This window comes from Microcebus murinus, chromosome 2 (genome assembly GCF_040939455.1).
Source record: "Microcebus murinus isolate Inina chromosome 2, M.murinus_Inina_mat1.0, whole genome shotgun sequence".
Lineage (NCBI taxonomy): Eukaryota > Metazoa > Chordata > Mammalia > Primates > Cheirogaleidae > Microcebus > Microcebus murinus.
The window spans coordinates 94,580,005-94,602,886 of NC_134105.1; the positions used below are offsets into that span (position 1 = coordinate 94,580,005).

Here is a 22,882-nt window from a genome sequence, read left to right on the forward strand (position 1 = left end):
TACATATACATACATATGCACATACATATATACACACATACATATATATGCATTACATATATACACAGACACACATATACATATATATGAACATACACATATACACACATACATATATACATACATGTGCACACATACCTGTACATATATACACATATACATACATATGTATATATGAATATATAAAAAATAAGTACTGTATAGTAACTGATAAGTGAACTGTACATATACGTATGAACAAGTACTTCATAATCACTTATATATGAATAAGTGAATAAACAGAATACCAGGTGGTAATCTGTGCTATGAAGGGGATGAGGAAGGGGACACAGAGTGACAGGGGTGCTATTTAAGTTAAAATGAGCTAGGAACCTTCTCTGAGGGTTAAGCCTCTCTGAGGGAAAGCTAGATAAACAAACATCTAAGGCCATTATGTTCCAGGCAGAAAGAACAGCAAGTACAAAGGCCCTGGAGTGTTTAAGGCAAGCTACCATTTATTCATTATTCAACCAGTATTTATTAAGGGTGCCATGCCAGCAGTGAAGACAGAAGATACAGCCCTGTCCTCAAAGTCCCTGCACTATAGTGCAAAATACAAACAATTATTACACTACCTGTTTTGTAAGGGACCCCTACTGATATGGGAGAAATCAGGGTAGGCTTCCTGGAGGTGATACTAAGTGAAGTCTTGGGGTTGGAGTGAAGACAGGGCAGAAGCAGCAGGAGAGCCACATTCCAGACAGAGAGGACAGCATAAGCAAAGGCCTGGAGTTGAGAACCAGGGTGGCAACACAGCACCCTCAACAGCCAATGAGGAAAGACATGCAGTGACAGCGACAAATTGTAAGCCACGCAAGAATGAGGGATGGAGAGGGCCCTTATGGCCACACTATGTGAGAAGTTGAAAGAACTAGAAATCTTTAACAAAGAGAAAGGGAGATGGAGCGGCCCCAGCCTTGAAAGGAAAAGACCCAAATTTACCTTGTGTTGTACTAGCGGCAGATTTAAAAAGGGAAATTGCAGAGAGGTGGACTTTTCAACAATCGGGGCTGCCCCAAAGTGGAACTGAGCGAGGCTCAGAGTTAGGAGCTAGATTCGCTCCCTGGAAGCACCTGGCAGAGGCTGGACACCACCTGTCAGGGAGCAGACTGAGGGCTCCACCCACAGGTCTGAGAGAGGGCCAGAGGGGTGATCACGGTGGAGATAGGAAGGGCTTGCCTGGGCTGGGCTGGGAGGCAAGGAGGAAACCAGAAAATGCCTTCTAGGCAGGAACTCTGGGTGTGGGTCTGGTGTCAGCCCAAGATCCAGTGCAAACTGCAAACCTAGAAAGAGACAAGGCCTGCCATGGTCCCTGCCTTGCTGCGTTTGCTAACCACAGCTATCCTCAGGCCACACTTTGGTGAAGATGATGTCCATAAAAGCAGAGTCAAGGGCGCTTTTATGAGTTTGCCATCAGCATGAGCACCCACCACAGGACAGTGGAAGGACCTACGGTGCTCTCAGATGACAGTCCACACCCCATGTGCACCCTGCAGGCAGTCTCTCCGCGCTGGCCCCCCAGGGCCCACCCACCCCGAGGCAGTCTCTGCACTGACCCCACTGGCCCAGGACGGCCATTCCCTCTGTCCTCACCTGGCTGTTTCACAGTGACTTCCGTGCGCCCCGAAACCTCCTCTGCCAGCTTGTACCAGGCGTAGTTGGGGCTCAGCAGCCACTCCTCCACGTGGCAGTAGTAGCTGCCGCTGTCGCTGACCTCGGCTCTCTGGACGGTGAGGCTGAACAGGCCCCCGGACACGTGCCTCTCAAACTGGAGCCTCGCTCGCAGGCCCTCCTCCTCCGCGTAGGTGCCGTACTCAAAGGCGGAGTTGTGGGTGGTCTTGAGGATGAGCTTGCCGTCGGCGTCCGAGGGCTTGTGCACGTACCAGAGCACGGCGAAGTGGGAGTTCTGGCTGGTCTGAGACTTGACCGAGCAGTTCAGCTGAATAGGCCTGTTTTCCACCAGGGTAAGGGTCCTCTTCGACTTGCTCACCTGCAGCTTTGTCACTGAGAAGGGAAGGGGAACGGTTCAGCGGAATCGCCACACACTCCCGGAAACGTGGCCTGTCCCCATCCTCGCTTTGTCCAGCGCCGTTCCCAGAGGGCTCAGTGGTGACCGGCTTCCTCCAAACATGGCTCCGTGTGAGGAAAGCAGCTTGGAGCCGATGTCACCCCCAGCATCTTTTCCCTGTCTCCTCCCTGCCACACCCCTGGCTGAGGCCCTCACCGCCCCTTCTCTGTCCCCTGCCTGCTTTCCCGGCAGTCACACGGCCACTAGGGTGATCCAGCTAAAATATAAATCTGCCCACATCGTGTCTCTGCTTAAAAAGTTTAATGGCTCCCAACTGCAGGTTAGAGGGAAACCATTCCTTTCCATAGCACAAATCCCTCCAGGATCCAGCCCTCACCCAGCTGCCCTGACTCACGCCCACAGTGCACCTTCAAGCACCCTCCTTGAGAGGCAGTGTGTGCGCGTACACACACACACACACACACACACACACACCGTGCAGCCTCGCCCTGAGCTCTGGGCTTTGCCCTTGCTGTCATCTCTCCTATCCCCTCCCATCCCCTCCCTCGCTGACCCTCTCTCCACTCTTGCCTCATTACCATCCTCTGGGCTAGATGCCTTTCCTCTCCCGGCTGTTCTCCCTCACATCTCTCTTCCACCCTAGTCTGTGAGCTCCCCGAGGGCAGAGATCAACCTTTTCCCACCCCACCAGCCGCTGTTCATGGAGTGCCCGCTCTGTTTCCCACAGGATGCTAAGCGCTGGCAGAGCCCCAGCCCCGGCGGAGCGTGCGGCCTGGCAGACATTCCCATCGCCGCACGCCCAGAGCCTAGCACGGTGCCTGGGCTCTGGAAAGCACTCCATCGGTGTCTGCTGAACAGCGAGTGAGTGGGTGGGTGAACAGGGACACGGTGGAGAAACATGCACCAGGTAATTAGAGGACCCTGCGAGGACCTTCCCAGGGGGAGGAGAGAGGTCAGGAAGATGGTGGGCAACACAGCCGGATAGGGCCAGCTCCAGCCCCCTTCCCTCGCTGTCCTGCTCCAAAGACAGAAGGGCGGGCAGACTGCGGAGTGCAGCCCCAGCCACTAATTAACGATGATGTTCACCTTGACGGTGCCAACAAGCTGAGGTCTAATGAAATACATCTCAGGAAGGTAATCTGAGCTCTTACCCACTCCATCATCGTTATACTTGGCTCTGCCTCACCCTACCCACCCTCTCTCCCGACTAAAAATGAAACAAAGGAAAAAGAATTCTAAGTTCCTCTAAGGGAACAGATAGTACAAGTACTGTTCCACCTCCACTACTCTCTACACACTTAGCGTTCTGCCACGAGGAGCAAACTGCTTGCCAGCTAAGAAGGAAACCCAGGGCAACCCACAGACTCCACACGGGAGAGCAACCGGGCCTCTCCCAACTGGGCTTGCCTGGGGGGCCCACCTCTAGCACCCTGCCGGTCAGGCTCTTGGATCTCGAGGCCAGGGTCCAGCTGAGGACCAGGAATGTGTGCAGACACTGGCGGTGCGCCTGGCCTACCGGCCACTTAAGGTTAGTTTGCAAAGCCAGCATCAAGGGCTGGGTCCCACATGTCAAGGAATCAAAACTTTTGAAAGACACAGACTGCCACATGGTCCTCCTGGTAACACACAGACAAATGTTCTGAATGAATGGGAGGATTTAGCAAGCTAAGGTGTGGAATTACCGGATACCCAATGCCAGTACTACAAAAGCAACACTGAGGATACACCTCCCAGTGGTAAATCACTCTCTTCAGGAAGGACATACTTACAGACCTTCTCAAACTATCAAGAACACACCAAGCGCCTCTTAGAGAGAAATTCCACGTCCCATGGTCCCACCCTTCCGAGTTCATCTTTTTTGTTAACAAGGTTAGTCTTCTGCCTTCTCCCATCTTCAAACGCAGAAAGTCCTCCAGGGCACACTGGGATTCCAGGGCAGAGTTTGCCATTAAGCTCCCAAGCTCTGGAAACTGCGTTTGCATTAGCTTGCCCATGGACTTTTCGGATTGGATTCCTGTAATACGTGAAACAACCAGCTCCCTTTTCATTCCTCTCCAACCCAATTCACCACATGCAAATGATATCTATATCAGTGCGAATGACACCACCTGAATTATCTGGTTCTTGGCCAAAAAAACTGGGTTGTTCAGTGTTGAGTAGAAAGAGCTTTAAAATGTATTATTAATTGGGGCCAGATTATTTTTGCAACTGTTACTAAGGAAACCTCAATTGCTATAGTAACCGCATATGTTAAACTAGAATCCTATGACTAAACTTCAATTCAGTCACATGGTCCGGGTACAAGAATCCAAGCAAGAGAAATGTTTCAAAGCACATCTATTTTTTTTTTCCTTCCCATGTCAAAATATTGTGAAGTGTTGAGAAGCTTGAAAGAGAGGCATTTTTAAAATTTGGTGGATGTCTGACAGGGGAGCAAGGGGTCGGCTCCTTTTCTGTGCTTTGGGCTTCCCACGTCTCAAGGACAGGGAAAACCTTTCCTGAAGCCCAGGGAAGACTGAGAAATCCTCATCTAATTGGGAAATACTCACACGTCCTGCCCTGGGGGTGTGGCCTGTGTGCACCACCTTCCTCCAGTTAGGACCGCCCAGCCCCTGAAGGGACCACAGGTGTTTTCCTGTGCACAATGAGCACAAGGACAGTACTGTGTTTCCACAAAAATAAGACCTACCCATAAAATAAGCCCTAGCAGGATTTCTAAGTATTTGCGCAATATAAGCCCTACCCTGAAAATAAGACCTAGTGATGGGCGTGGCTGTGCAGCGTATCTGCACAACCCCTGCATTTTGTCACGGAGCAGTATAGAAGACGAGCAGCCCTTCTCATCTGCCCCGTGAGAGCTCTATTGCTCGACATGAGAGATTGGAGCCAATGGTTCTAAAGGAAGTAGAGTCGCAAGAAATTCAGGATGGAATTCGGGGTTTGGAGAGTTATGATGATGTTCTAGAAGAAGACGAGTTTGAAGATGTTCTAGAAGAAGACTAGTTTGAATAAATGTAGATTATTGTACTGTACTTAAAAAAACATAACACATCCCCTGAAAATAAGCCCTAGGGTGTCTTCTTGATGAAAAATAAATATAAGACCCTGTCTTATTTTCAGGGAAACACGGTATGTATTGACTCCATTAGGAGTGTTGTACAGACTAAAAGTAATAGTCTATAAGAAGAGTTTAGCACAGAACCTGGTAGATAATAAATACCCAGGAAATTTTAGCTATTTCCAGGGAGATCTTCCTAAATGGCAATCAGGGGCACGTTACTCCCCAGCTTAGAGCCTGTTCTGGGCTCTTCACCCCAGGGCCCGGGACAGTAGTTCTCAACAGGGCAGCCAACTGCAGGCAGGTCTTTGGTTCTCAGAATGATTAGGGGAAGGGTAGGTATTTAATGAACTAAAGCCAGTGAAAGATGTAAAACCGTATCTGGGACAACTCTATGCAATACTACTCTGCCTCGTGTCCTGTGTGATTTTTGCATGACATTCACATGGGTGAAAATTATGTCTCTGAGGTTAATCAGGAGGGTGAAAGGGCACTCCAGAAGCAGGGACAGGTGAGCAAAGATGACAACTTCTCTGTGCACTGAATCCAGGAAACAGCAAGTGGTCAGGTGTGATTGGATGAAGTGAGAAAGGTAAGCTAGAACTTATTTTCATTTTACTAAAAACACAATGCTTTCATTCTGCATGTTTTTAATATATGCCAGGTGAGTTAGGAGAGGATTTTCCTTTGTTTTGTTCAGAATTGTAGAAAGAGGTGCTCAGGACTTTAGAAACCCTGTCCAGGACAGGAGTGCTGCTTGGGTGCCAAGTCTCAGACACAGTGGCTGCCAGTGTGTTTGGCGGCAGTTCTTACAGCACTTCTGCCAGCCCCAGCACTGACCATGACTGTGCCTCAGTTTACCAAGAGCCACTAAAAAAAAATTACTTCTTTATCTCACAATTAGGATAGAATAGCAAGTTTTAAAAGTTCTGTGATTAAGAATATTATATTGTCCATGAATTTCATTTCAGGGTAGTAAAGAAAACATTATACATTTTTATAAAAAGGAGTACATGATCTGAGCATGAGCTGAAGTCCTAATTCCTTAGTTTATTCTAATTTATTTAACAAACTTTCATCTAGTCCTTTTTAATGTGCTCAGCACTATTCTAAGCACTTTATGAATATTAACCATCTGGCCCTCACCAGTCCTATGAAATAAATATTATTCCCAATTTTATAAAGATACGTGCTCAAGGTCACACAGCCAGTTAAGGGGTAGAGTAGGAATTCAAAGCCAGGCCGTTGGGTCTGTCCTTGCTTTTAACTATTACTTACAGAGAGTCTCCATGCTCCCCTGCACTAAAGGGGCTCCCAGGTCTCTGTCAACCCTGCCTAGGGGAGAACCCCTCCCAGACCCCATCCTTCAGTCACCTCAACATAAGCATGCCGCTTCCTGCCTCGAGCCTGAAATGTCCCCCACTTCCTTCCCTCCCTCCCACCCCACACAGATTCCCTTCTACACCTCCTGCCCATGCCCGTGCTGGCTCTGCCTCCACGCCTGTAAGGCTTCCTCGTACTCCTGTCCCCAGGCCTCCCATCTCCCACATTGTCCGAAGGCAGGACATGACACAGTCCATCTCTGCAGCCTCAGCACCCACATGGCCACTGGCATGTAGCAGGTGCTTACACAGGTGTGCAGAGTGACGGGAAGGAGGGGCAAAGGGAAAGCAGCAAGAGTTCAGAGGTAGAAATAGCTAGTTAGGGTAATCCACATGCACCCAACCCTGCCTTGTCTGTCTGCAGTGACCCTTGCTCACTGACTCCAATAACAAGTGCACCTGCTGTCATCATGACAGTGAGGCCTGTGGCATGGGGGAAGGGCTGGGCACACCTCCTAGGCCTCTTGCACTCATGCTCACTCTATCTCCGCACAGACAACAGGCAGAAGCCACCTGGCGTGGAAGAAGGAGAACCCCAGGCTCCCCCAAAAGCAAGCAGGGGCCAACTCTCTGAGGGATGGGACAGCCAGTTGCCACCAGACCGTGACAAGGAGGGCCACTGTTCACATGCCTGGACTCATGGATGTCAAAGAAAAGCCCTCAGCTATCCCAATCTGCCAGGTCAGCAATAAGAAATAGAAGAAAACGGCTTTGGCAACATCCAGAGGGTATTAAATATTCATCCTGACTACCCATCAGTAAAATCCCAGCAGAATACACCCTCTGACAAGTCGGCTTTCTACTCTGGAAGCTGTCCTCCTGGAAGCTTGTTTATTGCTTTGTCGATTTTAATGTACAATATTTAATAGCCAGACCAAGATATGGTCATAAACATTTGGAAAACGAGTGCTGACATTTCCCTTATTGCTTCTGTATTTAGGGATATGTAATTGGAGGGTGGTTTTGAGCCGAAGAAAATCAGAAGGAAGCAAGGCAATGCCTCACAATTAATAGAGAAAAGAACTGATTAAGAACTAAGAATCGAAAAGTGTTGAACTGGCTAAAAGTCTTGCCCAAATGCCCCTTGGGGGTCACACTACGCCATCAACGGGAGTCAGACTAAGCTAAATCAACAATGAAATGGGAGTGGGAGGCATTCCTTGAAGATTCCCTTAGGGACGTGCACACACAACAAGAAGCGTGCGCGTGGAATGGTCAATGATAGACAGTTGGGCGGTTGTGTGCCTTCCAAGCAGAGATTCTGATGAATCAAGTAGCTGTGCTGTGGCTGAGATCAGCGGGGCTTGGGCAGGGGCCAGGCTGGGCACAGCCCACACAGAGCCTTGCTGGGAGACACAACAGCACTGCAGTGCAAGGCTGAGGATAAACCCATCAGCCTGGGTTAGACAACATGCCCCAGGTTGCTGCTTGATTCCGACAGAATATTCTTTTAAAAGGGTAGGGGGCAGAGGACATTTCCATGGGAGACACCAGAGCAGGGCTAGGGTGTGCACAGGCAGTAGAACAGAGGCCAGCACTGGCTTTGAGCTCTGGCATCCCCGAGCCTCAGAGCCACCTTGTGGCAGCAGTTAGAAGGAACAGAGGAGTCAGAAGAGGCACAGATTCAACTCCTCCACCAGCAGCAAACTGTGTCTCATGGAACCTCTACAAATGCCTTGGGACCCCACCTTCCAAAAACCAAATTTAAGCACTTGCTAAAGGGATCAGGAAATCAGGGATGCTAAACCAGAGAAAGACACCATGAAATAAAAGTACATGGTACCAAAGAGGATTCCTAAGAAGAAAAACAATTATCTGAAAAATAACGTAACATAATAAAAGTAAGACCTTGGACTCTGGAGCCAGGCTGCCTGCCTTGATTTGAATCCTCGCTCTACCACTTATTTATGGATTGCTGGGTCACTTATGTGACCTCTGTGTCATTGTCCTCATCTGTCCCCCTCACGACACTGCATGAATTTAGAAAGAACTAAATTAGTTATTAAGTGTAAAGCATTCAGGATGTTGATGGGCACACAAGAAATGCCCAAGGAGTATCAGCTGCTACAGTTGTTACTACTGTGGTTACTACCAGTACCAGCGACCACAAGGAGAAAACCTCTTCTGTACATGACACCATTAACTAAATGTAGAAAGAATAATGTTGGATTATATGGCCTTAAAAAAGGTCAGTCTCTCCACCCCATTTGCCTTTTAATAAGGCACACCTGGACGCAAATCCCAGCTTCCCCACTCACTATGTATCCTGACTCGGGCAAGTTGGAACCTCTCCGGGCTTCTGCGACTTCATTTATAAAATCGGAAAGCAGTACCTTCCTCCCAGGGTTGCCGTGAAGATTAAGCAAGATAACAGGCACCAAGTATGCAATCCAGCTTCCAGCACATAGTCAGCCCTCATTTATTTTTCTACTTCCATTTCCCCCAAATAAAAGCACCAGGACCGACCAGTGTATGAGGGAAAAGAGTAAAAATGAATATGAAGCTCTTTGGGAAATATTAAGCACTAAATGCATAAATGTTTAATAAAGAAGAGACAGTAACACTTAAGGGGATGCACTCTCCCTGGTGCCTCGGCCGCCCTCTGGGAGCCGTGTGCAGCCCAAGGCACCTACCTCTGCTCTTCCCAGCCTCCAGAGGGCTGTGAAAGCTCATTACCGCACACCTCTGAGAGGAGCACTCCTCACAGCCACGTGCAATGATGCTCCTAAGTCTCCTATGCCAAACACTGCTCGTTCTCACTTTACAGTGAAAATGCAACAGAAATCAGCACAAGATCCACAAGACACGAAGGCTGTCCCCAGGGCAGATCCTGGGTCTTCCTAGCTCTCCAGCTACTTCTTCTCCCCAGGAGGCAATCTTATGGTGTAACGGGAGAGGCAGATGTATGGAAATCACAGAGGCCCATGCTCCCATCTCAGTTCAAACCTCAGTTCTGCCACTTAACTAGCTGGTTTGCCTCCATCAAAGTTCCCCAATCACTCAGAGCTTTGGTTTCCTCATTAGCAAAATGTGGGTATAAACATCTACATTATAAATTGTTGGATAAATTTAAAAAGAAAACATAGGTAAGGCATCAAGCACAAAGCCTGGCACCCAAGAGGTACTTCGTACATTTCTGTTCTTTTATGCCTTTAGTGACACCATAAATTAATCAGAATTCAATTAGAACCTTCCATGAACTAATCCCATATTCTTCCCTGAGGCACTCCAGTCTTAGATTCCAAGTAGTAACAGACACAGCATATAGTTGGGAGTTATTCAAAAAGGCAATGTCAGGCAAGGTCTTGGGGTCAGCATCTCCTCTACCTTCTACAGCTGCAGAACCACGTGACGGGCACTGCTGCTCAGAACACTGACCTTGGGAGCCCCAGGAGACAAAAAAAGGTGCAATTATGATCCTAATGTCCTACTCAATAAGGCGGGCAAGTGGGAATCTCGGCATTTGTGACAACAAGGGTTCACATAAAATGGGGTCTCTGCTTAACCCTCCATTAACCTGAAAATCCACTTAGGCAAAACAGCCTCTTCCCTGGGCATCTTCTCAGTCCAATTTTAGGCTCTAATTAGCCAAGAAACAGTCTCACCATGTATACAACTCGCTTGTTTCAAATCTGGTACAGAACAGGACTCTGTTATGGGGTTAGAAGAAGTGAAGGACAAATTCAGAGGTTACCATTATTTAACCTCACTTTGCTGAAAATAACACTGTGGCCACCGAAAGTGGTCTAGCAGACTGGATGGGCACTAACTATGGCTGTTAGTGGGCAGAAAAATCCTTTTTGCAAGGTTTTCAAGCCATCTTTGCAAAGCCAAACCTTGAGTGTTCCCTGCATGGATGCCTGGTCTAGCCCGGGCCCGGCCTGGGCAATGGGCGGGATGAGGAGCCTATAGCCCGGGCCCACCCTCCACCACCTTCTGACCTGGCAGGAGACAAGGACAGACAGGAAAACCATAAGAGCAGCATGTACTTAATTGCTCTCACATGTCCACGGAAGAGCCTGTCGAAGGTGAGAATGTTTCAGAAAATCCCACTGACTAATGCTCCCCAAATTGGTGCATCCTTATCATTCTCTATGACAGAGACTCAGCCTCCACGGGAGAAAGGAGCTCAAACTCAGCACATCGGGACAGGGCCTGGTGCTGGAAACATTGTGGAAGAAGGATGACCAGGGTTCAAATCCTGGCTCCCCCATTTAATAGCTATACAACCTCAGGCCTGGTCGCTTTAGTCTTCCCAGCTGTGAAATTCTAATAAAATAACTGACCCTCAGCACGTAGCACAAAGCAAATGCTTAGTAAGCACCCCTTATCTTCCCTCTCCTCCAGAGCTTCCTTCAACAGGGAGAGTGATGCCTGTTCCACATAATTATCACAAGGATTACAGGAGATGAGGTTAAATATAGAGAAGGGGGAGCTTTCTGTATAACAAATGGCCCACGCACTTCATAAATGTCAACGTCTTCACACACGTGCCTGGGAGCAGGCGCGTACACACGTACACACACACACACACACACACACACACACACACACGCACAGAGGCCAGAGAATTATTCTCGATTAAATGAGTCTAAAGACTAAATGCAATATGTGATGCCCTGACTGGATACTAGTTTGGAAAAAAAAAAAAAAACACAAACTCTATAAGGGCATGATTAGGACCATTGGGGAGATGCAGGTAACAGGACTACACTAAGGTTAAATTCCACAAGTGGTGAGTGGGTGGAATGATGTCCTGCTCTTAGGAGTTGTGTGTGGAAGTATTAATATTTAGGGGGAAGTGTCCTGATGTCTGCAACTTACCTTCAAATGCTTCAAAAACAGTAACCAAAAAAACCCCAAAAACTGGAGAAAACAAACGTGGTAAGACACCAACAACTGGCCATCAACGAAAGGGAATATAAGTATTCACTGCATAATTCTTGCAACTTCCTATTGCTTTGAAATTTCTCAAAATAAAGAGTTGGGAAACAGAGGAGCCAAGGGCTCGATGCACACATTTCCTCGCCTCCTCACGTCTCATCACACAACCTGAGCTCACATCCGCAGGCCCCAGAGGAGCAAAGCCCTCCGGTCGCAGCACCCACCTGGCTGCAGCACCCACCTGGCTGCAGCACCCGAATCTCCAGCAGGTTGGAGGTCCTTTCCGCCAGCCGAGTCCAGGTGTGGTTGTAGTTCTTCCGCCACAGCTCCGCCACACACTGGTACTTGCCCGCCTCCGTGTCGCTGGCTCGGCTGATGCTCAGACGGACGTTGTTGCTGGACTCAGCCTTCTCGATGGCAGTCCGGGTTCGGAAGCTGGAGGACCTGTCCCCCCACTGCACCCCTCCGTCCCGGGTGAAGGTCACCAGGTCGTGGAACTCCATGGTGCCCACCGGCTGGAACCGCCACGTCACCGACACGGGGACCCGGGCGGGGTAATGGGGTTTGATGATGCACTGCAAGTCAAAGGAGTCGCTGTAGGTCACCCCCGGCGTCCGGGAGATGGCCGTGACTGCAAAGCCCGTCTCTGGAGAGAGAGCAGAGAGATTCAACCAGAGGAGGCAGCTGGCAAGGCAAGCAGCACAGAGCAGGGGCTCTCGGGCTCTCTTTTCACACAGGCCAGCACTGCTTTTGGTATCACAATGAGGCACAATCCCCATGGCTCACAAGACTCCAAGGAAAAAGGCCCAAGGCTACCCTCCCTGAGCAGCCCTAGCCCAACCCCTTCCCGACCCTCGTGGGAAGGTGCGTGCGATCCTCCCCTGGATCACCGTGGACATCACAGTCCTCTCGGGGACTGGGCACACAGGCAGGGACTCTCCTAGAAATCTTAGAATTTGAGAATCCACGAGAAAGCTGGAGAAAAAGGCCCAAAGCCAACTTCCTTTGTTACATGCAAGGTGGCTGCAACCTCCCAGCCCCACCTCCTTCTCCTGGTCCTGATGCATCAGTGCCAGAGAAGGGAGGTGGATGGAGGAGGCCTCCAGGCCCTTTCCCACTTCCCTCACGAAATCTGGCACAGAGAGGTTGGGGGGGGGGGGGCTCTGGTGAGGTGGGGCACTGGTCCTAAAGCCAGGTTCTGTGAGTCCCTGCTGAGCGGGCAGTATTCCTAATCCCAGTACTGACTCCTCAGTCTGAGTACCTCCGAGCTCCTTCAGCCTGGAAATACTATGTAATAGTAATGCATTGATTATAATCATAAAACTAACAGTAGCCAGTATTTACTCAGCACTATCTATGTGCCATGCATGGTGCCAACCGCTTTGCTCTACCACAGTTCACTGAATCCCCAAAGCAACCTCACAGAACAGGTAGGCTTATCATCTCTTTTTGCAGATGCAGGAACTGAGGCACAGAGAGGTTAAACAAACAGCCCAATATCAAGCTGCTGGTAGGTAAATGGCAGAGTCAGGCTCCAAACCTGCATGAAACTAGATTCCAGGGGCTTTTCAGGTTGCTTTAGCCACGGGAAGCGTAACACAGTGGTTAAAGGCATGAACTCGGGAGCCAGCTACCTAACTTTGACACTTCCTAGCTGTATGACGTTAAGCAGGTGACTTAATTTCTCTGTCCCTGTTTCCCCATCTATAAAATGAGTCCATGTGAAGAGTAAATGAGTATTTATAAAATACTTGTAATAATAATACCTGGCACATACTTAGAATATATACCATATTTTGTTAAAGAAACAAAAAGACATAAAGGGAAGTACTTTAAATTTTATAGGTGAAAGACTAGTCACAGAATGAATCTTTTAGCTTTCTGTGAGGAGGTCAGGTCAACAAACACGTAGGTACAATTTGCTGAAAACTCTGGATCTTCAGTTTGGATTTGATAAGCTATCTCTACATATCTTTTTTTTTGAGACAGAGTCTCACTTTGTTGCCTAGGCTAGAGTGAGTGCCCTGGCGTCAGCCTCGCTCACAGCAACCTCAAACTCCTGGGCTCAAGCGATCCTCCTGCCTCAGCCTCCCGAGTAGCTGGGACTACAGGCATGCACTACCATGCTGGCTACTTTTTTTTCTATATGTATATTAGTTAGCCAATTAATTTATTTCTATTTATAGTAGAGACGGGGTCTCACTCTTGCTCAGGTTGGTTTCGAACTCTTGACCTTGAACAATCCGCCTGCCTTGGCCTCTCAGAGTGCTAGTCTACACATCCTTCAAAAAAGGTTTAAGACACAGAGGCTCATCCTTAAACATTAAGTGGCTGTGACGATCACTGTGCACCCATATGTAGTAGGTGGTGTCATGAGAGCAGTGTAGGACAGGACCTCGGAGACAGACCCCACACCCGGTGCTCCTAGCCTCACACCTGAAAAGGAGAGAGTTTCTCCAAGCAAACGGCTCTGTCTAGGCCTGACACAGCCACACGCCATAGTCACAGAGCACCCGAGCTGCCCTAACTGAACGGCCATAATGGCCCACGTGCATTTGGGATCCATGCCTGATTACACCAGTATATGAAAATTCACGTATGTCATTGCTGACTTTTGCCAACCTTAGTTAGTCCAGGGTGCCCTTCCACTCCTTCTTGTCCACCCTTTTGGGCGGCCTGATCCTGGTTCTAGACAGAGGCGTCCCAGGGGTCAGCAGGTGGGCAGAGCCAGCCCCAGGATCCCAGGGCCAAGCTGCCCAGTGCCCCCTGGTGGTGGGAACACCACACATAGGGAGAGTATGAAAAAACCTCAGGGGATAACCTGATACTGTAAATTACTTCTGGAGGACAATCCTAACTCTTCACCACTTCTAGGACATTCCTAACCTCCCAGGATGGGAAAAAACTGCCAGTCCCAGACGCCCAGAACCTTCCCCTCAAGTTCCACCTGCACAGGTCCACACCAGTGCTGAGCACAGGCACAGGGAGGGACTGAGCTGATGGGGAAACTCAATCACTGGAGGAAGTTTCTAGAGACAGAAATCTGGGCTGCATGATTACTGCAGAAAGCGGGCCAATCTTTTGGATTAAGCTTTCGGAAAGTACACGTAATTCGAGTGTCAGAGGGGTGGGAAAGTGGAGGACTTTTATGGGGGGCAAAGTTACTCGGGGCTGCCATCTCTACTGAGCGTGTCCCAAGGTGGTGACACGGTCCCGGGAAGTGGGATATAACGTTGCTGAGGACAACTATGTCGGGGTCCTGATAAACAGGAAGGCCTGAAAAGTTATCTTCCCAGAAAATTCATACCCTGGTTTTTTACAATTTAATATACTGATTATATTAGGCAGATAAATGTGGACAGAAGCCTTTTTACCCCATGCGAAGCAAATCTAATATTCTTTGGTTTTAGCAAACCTCAAGGTATCTTTTCATTTCATACTAATGAGGAAATAGCCTCCTTAGGTAGGAGCCACATAGAGGAGTAGATAAAAACACAGGCTTTGGAAAAAGTTTAAGATAAATTGCCAGTTTCCTGGGTTCAGACTGTCAGTTGGTCATTTAAAAGCTATAGCCTTGGGCAAATCGTTTAACCTGTCTCAGTCTCAGTTTCCTTGTAATATGAAAGTGTCTACCTCTTGGCCAGGTGAAGATTCAATGAGACAATTAGACTTAAGTGCTTAGATTCAGCCGGAAACATAGTTAATGCTAAATAAATGGTGATGGGTGACTGTCTACCCTTCTCTGCCCCGCTGGCCACATTTTCAGAGCCCTGGGCAGCAGGGCAGGAGAGACACACCACGGTGCTTAAATGCTACTTCTCCTCCAGGCCAGGTTTGGCAGCAACCATGTCCCTCTACCTGGGGCCACTGCTCCTGCAGGGAGGCCTTGGTGACCTGGCTGGAACTCTAATAACTCCATTCCCCACACCCCTGATATAGGAGTTGTAACAGCTCCCAGCTGATGCCAGCCCCCGGGGGCCCCACCACCCACTGTGGGTCCTTTCAGCTCTGCCTGCAGCACTATAAAAGAATCCCTTCAATTAAACGCTTTGGAAGGTGCTGTTTCCTGCCAGAACTCCAACTGCTAAAAGTCAGGGAAAGGTGCCTGACACGGGAACAGTCTTTCATATCGTTCTGCCACTCACTCACCGAGAGCAGTGATGGAGACGAGCGTGCTGGCCCGGCGCTCCCCCACAATCTGCCACTCGCCGTCCACCGCCCGTACCCACTCGGTCACATGGCATTCGTACTGGCCCTCGTCCTCCTTCCTGCTGTTGAAGATGCCCAGGCTGAATGAGTTGGGCTGCACCTGCTCCATCTGGATGCCCCCAAAGCTGCTGCGCTCCCAGTAGGACGATCCCGGCTGCACAGTGCCATCCCGGTCTAGCCACATGATGTTGCTGTGGCGGTTCTGCCTGTCCACGAGCTGCCAGATGACAGAGAAGCGGCCCTGTGGCCTGCCCGCCGTGCGGACACTGCAGGAGAAGTGCAAATCCTCGCCCTCCAGGATGACGCTGGCGTTGCTGGCCACCTCCACGGAGATGCTGCTCTCTGGGAAGAGGGAGAGAGGAACATGCTGGGGGTTTTATGGTCTCCATGGCGCCCTCCACACAGATCAACAGGAGGAGGGGTGCGAATGGAATCATGTTCGGGTACAATGAGCCTCAGGGAATAAAAAGCACCCTGACACTTGCTGCTGCAAGCCCTGGCGGGCTCTGGGCATTGCTCCCTATGATCTTAGGTCTGACAGTCTAGGATGCTCTTTGCTGTGTGCAGAGGACTAGGCTAAATGAGGTTCTAACACCTGAGACTAAATCAGAACCTAAGAAATACAACACAATGACATGATGTGTAGGGCATAAAACAATTTATCAGGTAACCTATTCAGCTGGAGTTCAGGGCTTTTCAAGTTGGATTTTCAGCATGCTGAGTAACTCCCAAATCCTACTTCACTTTTTCAATCTTCCCACCATTCGGTGCTACAGCAGTCAAATAAAAGCTGAGTCCTTCAGAACAATATTAGGGAGTAGGAAAAATAACGACAGGAAGTACTTAGAAGACAACGTGTGCTTAAGTGTGGATAATAACGGAGCACAGATGGTCTAGTTTCCCAGGGTGTGTGGGGAGCGAGCTTTCATACGTTCATTAACACAGAAAGAAACCAGAGCGCGTCATCGACCATTTCCTGCCTGCCCACGGCCAGCCCTGGGCTTTCCTTCGCTCTCTCCCTCGAAACATTCCTCCAAAGCCTGGGATGAGGATTCCACTCCCTTCTCTGCCTTAGTCCAGCCTCCGCGACTTACTTAGCTATCTAAACTCACTCAATTGAATTATTTAAACTCTATATGCTTCAGTTTATTCTTCTGTAAGAGAGGCAGAGTGCTATCTTTAATTGTGGAATTATTTTAAAAGATTAAAAAGTAGGCCAGGCATGGTAACTTACACCCTGGGCAACATAGCAAGACCCCTTCTCTACAAAAAATTTTTTTTAAATAATTAGCTGGGCAGGGTGGCATGTGCCTGTATCCCAACTACTTAGGAGGCTGAGGCAGGAGGATTGCTTGAGCCCAGGAGTTTGAGGTTACAGTGAGCTATGATCACACCACTGCACTCCAGCCTGGGCAATAAAGTGAGTCCCTGTCCCTTAAAAAAAAAAACCAAAGTAAATGGGACAATGTATATAGATTCACCTAACACATAGTAGGTTTTCAAAAACTGGTCACTATGATCATGATTAACTTTACTATTTCCAATAATTCTTTGTTTTTATAAACATCGTGGATATCTTAATCTATCTTAATTATGCATATTTTATTTTATATAATCATTTATTTTGAGTAAAAGAGGCTCATAAGTACTGAAGAACACAAAATATCATAACTACTTTGGCTCTAATTTTCTGGGCACCCCTCACATGACACATATATAATAAATTTAAGCCAATAAATTAAATCAAACCCCAGATTAAAGAGGCATACCCAATTACAGAGGGGAAACACACACATACACATAGCAATGCATCTGAATCAATCTTTCCTCCCCTTAATTTCCCCAATAGGCAGAAACAAAGACGAGCACCAAGCCTCAGCATCTTAGCTCTGATTTTCATGAATATGCCTGCTACCCATGCTGGATTTGCTTGATTTACATGGAAAAAATATCTAGACAGGGGAGGGTGTAGCAATTTTCTCAGGGGGGCAGTGTCCCCAGGAGTCATGCCAAGATGATTCATGGAGACAATGAGGCTCCTGAATTGTCACCATCCACAGCACTAATGGTTAAGAGCATGGATTTGGAGACTTCCTAACTCTGTAATCTTGGGGCTCTTACTTAACCTACCCAAGCTCCAATTTCTCATGTGCAACATGGAGATACCAGTAGCACCTACTTCTTAGGGTCATGACATTGAGAGGATTAGATGAGGTAATTATTTTTCATCATCATTAATAACAACAACATTCCTCTTTGGATTAAAGACTCATCCCCACTGTTATCAATTCAAAAGTAAGGGATTAAAAGGGCAACTGCAGCATCAATGGAGAAAATTCTTTTGCTTGTCTTAAGCAGAAGAGTGACTCACAGGACATCACTCCCATTCCTTGCTGTCACCCCAAAGGACTCTCAATGAAAGTCCTGGCTTGTTTATTATAAGGGCTGCTGTTTGGTGCTCTGTTGCTTGAGCAAGCCTGGAAAACCACATAGTTAGAAAGTGGAGCTACAAGAAGAAAAGCCATTCTAGCAGCCGAGGCAAAGGCAAATACAGACCTGGTGCCTTATTGCCCCTGACGCTATCTACCAGGGTTCCCGGGCCTGAGAAAAGGCAGCCACAATTTAAAACTCTCTGGATTAAGTGAAAACTAGGGCAGAACTAATGAGAATCTGAATATATGGTTCAAAATGAAATTGCAAATCAGGAGGTGGATGGTGTAGCACAGGCTAAGCGCAGAGCAATGGATTTGGAGTTAGAAGCAAATATTTCCTAATGCAATGCAAGCTCAACCTCCAGATGAACATCCGGCTCAATCATTTCCCCGTGTGCTGCTCTGACTTCTTCACTCACAGGATGGATATAATATTGGCCTCCACAAGGACTGGAGAGGTGGGAGTGGAGAAGGGGATGATAAATGCAGAAGCACTTGGGGCTCTTAGGAGGGAAAGTGCCATTAAAATCCAAGGCATTATCACCATTACCGATGTGATTGTTGTTCTTTGTCGACTTACCCAAGTGGCCTTGGGGCAGGATCTGGTGCTGCTGGGGGACTTTAACTACCCAGTTATCTGCTGGAAAAGCAATATAGCAGGCCACAGATCATCAAACAAGTTCTTGGAAGGGGTTGGGGGAAATCTTAGCACAAAAGATATAGAAAGTAAATATCGTGGCTGCCCTTCACTCGATCCTTATAAGACAACGAGGAATTAGTTGCAGATTTAAAAGTAGAGAGTCCATGGTTAAGGCAAGCACAGACTGACAGGAAAATAGTAAAGAGAGTGGACATTCACTTCAATAATTTCAGTTGTATAAGTACTCAGCCAGCACCTAGTCTATGCAAAGCACCATGCTAGGCATTGCAAGGGGGAAAAAAGGTCTAAGAAACTAAAGATTTTCAAGATAATTAGTTGTGTATGTGTGTATGGTTTTTAAAAATAATAAGCATGAAAGAAAATGACCCTGTTGATGAGCAAAGAAAAAAAGAGTGGCAAGACTCCATGTCTGTTTTTTAATTCACACTTGAAGAGAAATATTTTAAATGTGTAAAATTATAAATAAAAATGTAAAGGAAATCATTACAAGGCTAAGAGAAAGAATAGTTTGAGCAGCTGAGAAAATGTTAAAGGTTAGTTTTAAAACTTTACCATCTTTTTTAACATCAGAGCATTGTAAGTTTTTATTCTCATTTTACTAAAAACAGAAATTATGAGAGAAATGAGATTAATAAGAACATCCTGATACTATGGATATTTAAACACAACACGAGCAAACGCTAGCAGTCTGTAGAATCCCCCAGCATGGCCACCACCCACACCCAGACACTGCCAGCTTACGTGGACGCAGGGAGCCCACTGAGGCAGCCTTGGAAATCAGCTAGGCTTTAAAAGGCTGCATTCCAGGAAGATGTGAGAGATCCCATCTACTAACTTTTAAAAATGCAATTTCAATACAGAAGAGACAACCAGGGAAATACCAACCTTTATACCTAAAAAACCCAGACAGCAAATCCTTCTTAATAATATACCTTATGATTTAAAATCCTCCCATAAAAGACCAACTCTCCTTAAGCAAGGTTTGAAGACAGGCATCTACCACTTCTTCTGGGACTTAATTCCCACACAGGAGCAAACAGCTTTCCAGGATTTCTGGTTTCCCTCCAAGCTGAGCTGCTGGCACGGTTGGTGTCTGCATGGGGCTGCTAGCGCTAGGATCTGCTGGCACCTGGCTCCACCCCACACACACCCCTGATCCTGAGACTCTGCTACCTGGGGGGGCCGCTCGTGGGAGCAGGCAAGCTGCAGAGGGAAGGGAGTTTCCACAGGTTCTCTCCTAGTTCTGCTTTAACCCACGGTTCTACCTGCCCTCCTCTCCCCTCCCACTCTCTCCCCTACTTTTCCTAAGCGATGCTGAACTAAGGGAGGAGAAGGAAGTAGCACACCTCTCTACTTACTGAGGGGGAGGACTATGATGGGGATGTTCTTGGGACGCTTGCTCTCCTTGTCGATGAATTCCCCGGTCACTGTTTTCTCCCGCTCCGTCACCCGACAGTTGTATTTGCCGCTATCTTCCTGGCGGAGGTGGTAGATCTTCAGCACAAAGACACTGTCGCTCTCTTTAGCCACCTTGAGCTGTCCCCTGGCTTCCCGGTGGGCGAATTCGCTGTTGAGGATGGGCACAGCATTAGGCCCCATGCTGGCGATGAGCGAGCTGTTGAAGGCCCAGGAGACGGCGAAGTAACGGTCGGGGATGTTCTGAGCCTCCAGGATGCATCTGAACTCCACCGGCTCACCCACCGTGTGCAGCCGCTTCTCTGTCTCCAGCCGAACGGTGAAATCTTTGTCTGAGAAAACAAACAGCGAAAGGATACATTCTGGAATGTACCAGGGCCCCGGCTAACCAAACTGCATCAGCTAATCCCCACTTTACAGTGCTAACTACAGGGAGGCACCACTGCACTTATGTTGGAAGGAGAATCCAACTCAGACCCAGGTGATCTGGGGCCCAGAGAAACCACTGAATATCACAGGCAGAATGCAAAGGTAGCTCAGCCCAGGTAGTCTAAGGAGCTTGTCAGCCCAGGTGAGACCAATGGGGCTCAATTCAAAGCTTATGATGGCCTAGATTAGATGCCCCGAGGTCAGTAGGGAACTCCCGATACCACTTAAATGGCATATCGCAAAGGTCTAGCCTTGATATAGGCACACAGAACTCCATTTAAGCGATAGGATTACAAATATTTTCAGCAGATATTGTAAGACTCACCCTCTGAGGTCTGTGAGACAAGATGAGAAAGTGGCCTAGGTGCTGACCCCAATCCTAATAAATACTCAAAGATGAGTCTATTGAAATAATCTCTCCACCCCCATGTGAATACTAGAAATAAGACATAGGGAAGACAAACCCTAACAGGATTACATAGGAAAAATGAAAACTAATGTCTTTTCACTAGTCTACCACCAGTTAGATCAAATCTTTAGGCAGATGGAGAGGGAAAGCACCTACTTCAGCTGAAAGCCAGACAAGCTCTGAAATGGCCAATGTACCCAACACCTTTCGAAGAGCTGGGTGTTCAACCAGGCAAGAGGAGGTGAGCAAAGGAGGCTCATCACCACTGACGGCGTCACCGCGTGCCGTGTAATGGTGCACAGTGACTGTCGATCTCATGAGATTCAGGGGTAAGAAACGGAGTTCAGAGTTAGAGACCAGAGTTGTAACCACTGCCTACAGATCTCCTCCTTCCAGCTCCAGCTCTGGTCCTCTAAGGAGAACATCCAGGGAAAAATCCCGTGACAGGGAGGCTTGGATTCCTTGCAGATTCATCAGCCCCAACCTTGACTGCCTTCCAAGAATGGCTTTTACCACTGTGTTCAAGGCCCTTGCTCGCCCATCCCCATCCCACGCACTCTTCAAGCAGATGAGGATCCCGTCTCCCGGAGAAAACACGGGATCCACGAGTGAGCTGTGTCCTCTTCTCCAGCCCCAGCTCTGCTTTACACCCAGCCGCTCCTTGGGCTCTCCAGCCCCGCCCCTCCCACCAGGGCAGGGTCCTGCCCCCAATACCCCTTCTCTCCAGTGACCTAAATCTTTCCTTTACCACCTAACTTTGAGACAGAGCAAACTACACTCAGCAATGCCGGGGCTCACCTCCAATGTGTCAGCCGCTGCTGCAGCTTCCACTCCCCAGGGGACCAGTCCCGAGGGACACGGATTGAAGAGGCAGGTTTTCATCCATCTGCCTGGATGAACACACCCAGGTGGGACTGTGCCCATGTTAACTGCTGGATATGGGCTCTCTGGTCAAACAAACTGCAGTCATTTATAACCCAACGTCAATGATAAAAAAAGACACTCCTTCCACATAAATGACGCTGGAGCCATACAAGGGGTGCCCCAGACCTCAGGCCTTTCCACTGCTCTGGGTCAGGCTGGCTGTAACTGTGGCTTGCTTCTTTGGGCAGCCAAGGATGCTTCTCATCTCACGGGAATCCCCCCATGGCCTACTGATGCCTTCACCAGACTGAAGACACAAGATTTACAGTGCACCCCCCCCCATCTGCATGGCAATTTGTCCTTGGTTATCCCCAATTACACCCCTAGAAATTGATCTATGCTTTTTCCAATACCCCTCCCTCCTCAACTCACTGATATTTGGCTTCCGGCCCTTCTCCCATGTTTCACTGACCTAGCAAATGTCACCAATGATCCACCCTACCCTCCACCCCCATCCCAACCAAAGGCTTTTTCTCAAGCGGGTTGAAGCCTCTGGACCCACTCTCCTCCCTTGAGTCTCACAACACTTTCCTCCTGCTCCTCCTCTTGCTGGCCTGATGACTCTGTTCCGCTCCCTCTCCCTGGAACCTGCTTCTCTGACCACCTCTCAGTGCTGCTCTTTGCCCAGGACCCTTCCTGTGTTTACCCTGTGGGCTTCTCCTGGGCCCTCATCGCTCCCAGTTCAGTCTCTCATGAGCTCTAGCTCCCTATGTTCAATGACCCACTGGGTGTTTCACATACTGAGTATCTCTACAAGAGTTTGCTTGCAGGATGGACTCCTTGACTAAAATTGACAAATGCAAAATCAAAGACAAGCCATGCTGTCATTAGTGGGAAAGCAGTGACTTTCAAGCAGGACTGTGCATGTCCTCATTCTCTCTCCTTCCCCCTCCCTCCTTTGCTCTCACAGTTCAGGGACCGGCTCCCAGCCAGTTGGATTGCTAATTCCACTGTGCCTTTTATTCTGTTGCCTCTAGTACCCACTGACCTAGCCCTAGCCTTATTAGCTC

The 22,882-nt window shown here is 48.4% G+C and overlaps 1 protein-coding gene across 3 annotated transcripts in view; it reads right to left on the minus strand.

The window, feature by feature from the left end:
* IGSF3 (immunoglobulin superfamily member 3) overlaps positions 1-22,882 on the minus strand; it is an 89,816-nt gene that overhangs the window by 12,813 nt on the left and 54,121 nt on the right. For 2 of the 3 annotated variants that reach the window (XM_012761815.3, XM_012761816.3), the window contains exons 5-9: positions 20,053-20,442; positions 18,614-18,673; positions 15,542-15,943; positions 11,634-12,038; positions 1,633-2,043 (exon numbers count right to left, since the gene is read on the minus strand). In XM_012761815.3, coding sequence (XP_012617269.2) covers positions 1,633-2,043; positions 11,634-12,038; positions 15,542-15,943; positions 18,614-18,673; positions 20,053-20,442 — 1,668 coding nt within the window. The remainder of the gene's footprint in view (positions 1-1,632; positions 2,044-11,633; positions 12,039-15,541; positions 15,944-18,613; positions 18,674-20,052; positions 20,443-22,882) is intronic. The other variant, XM_012761820.2, reaches the window with a different exon arrangement.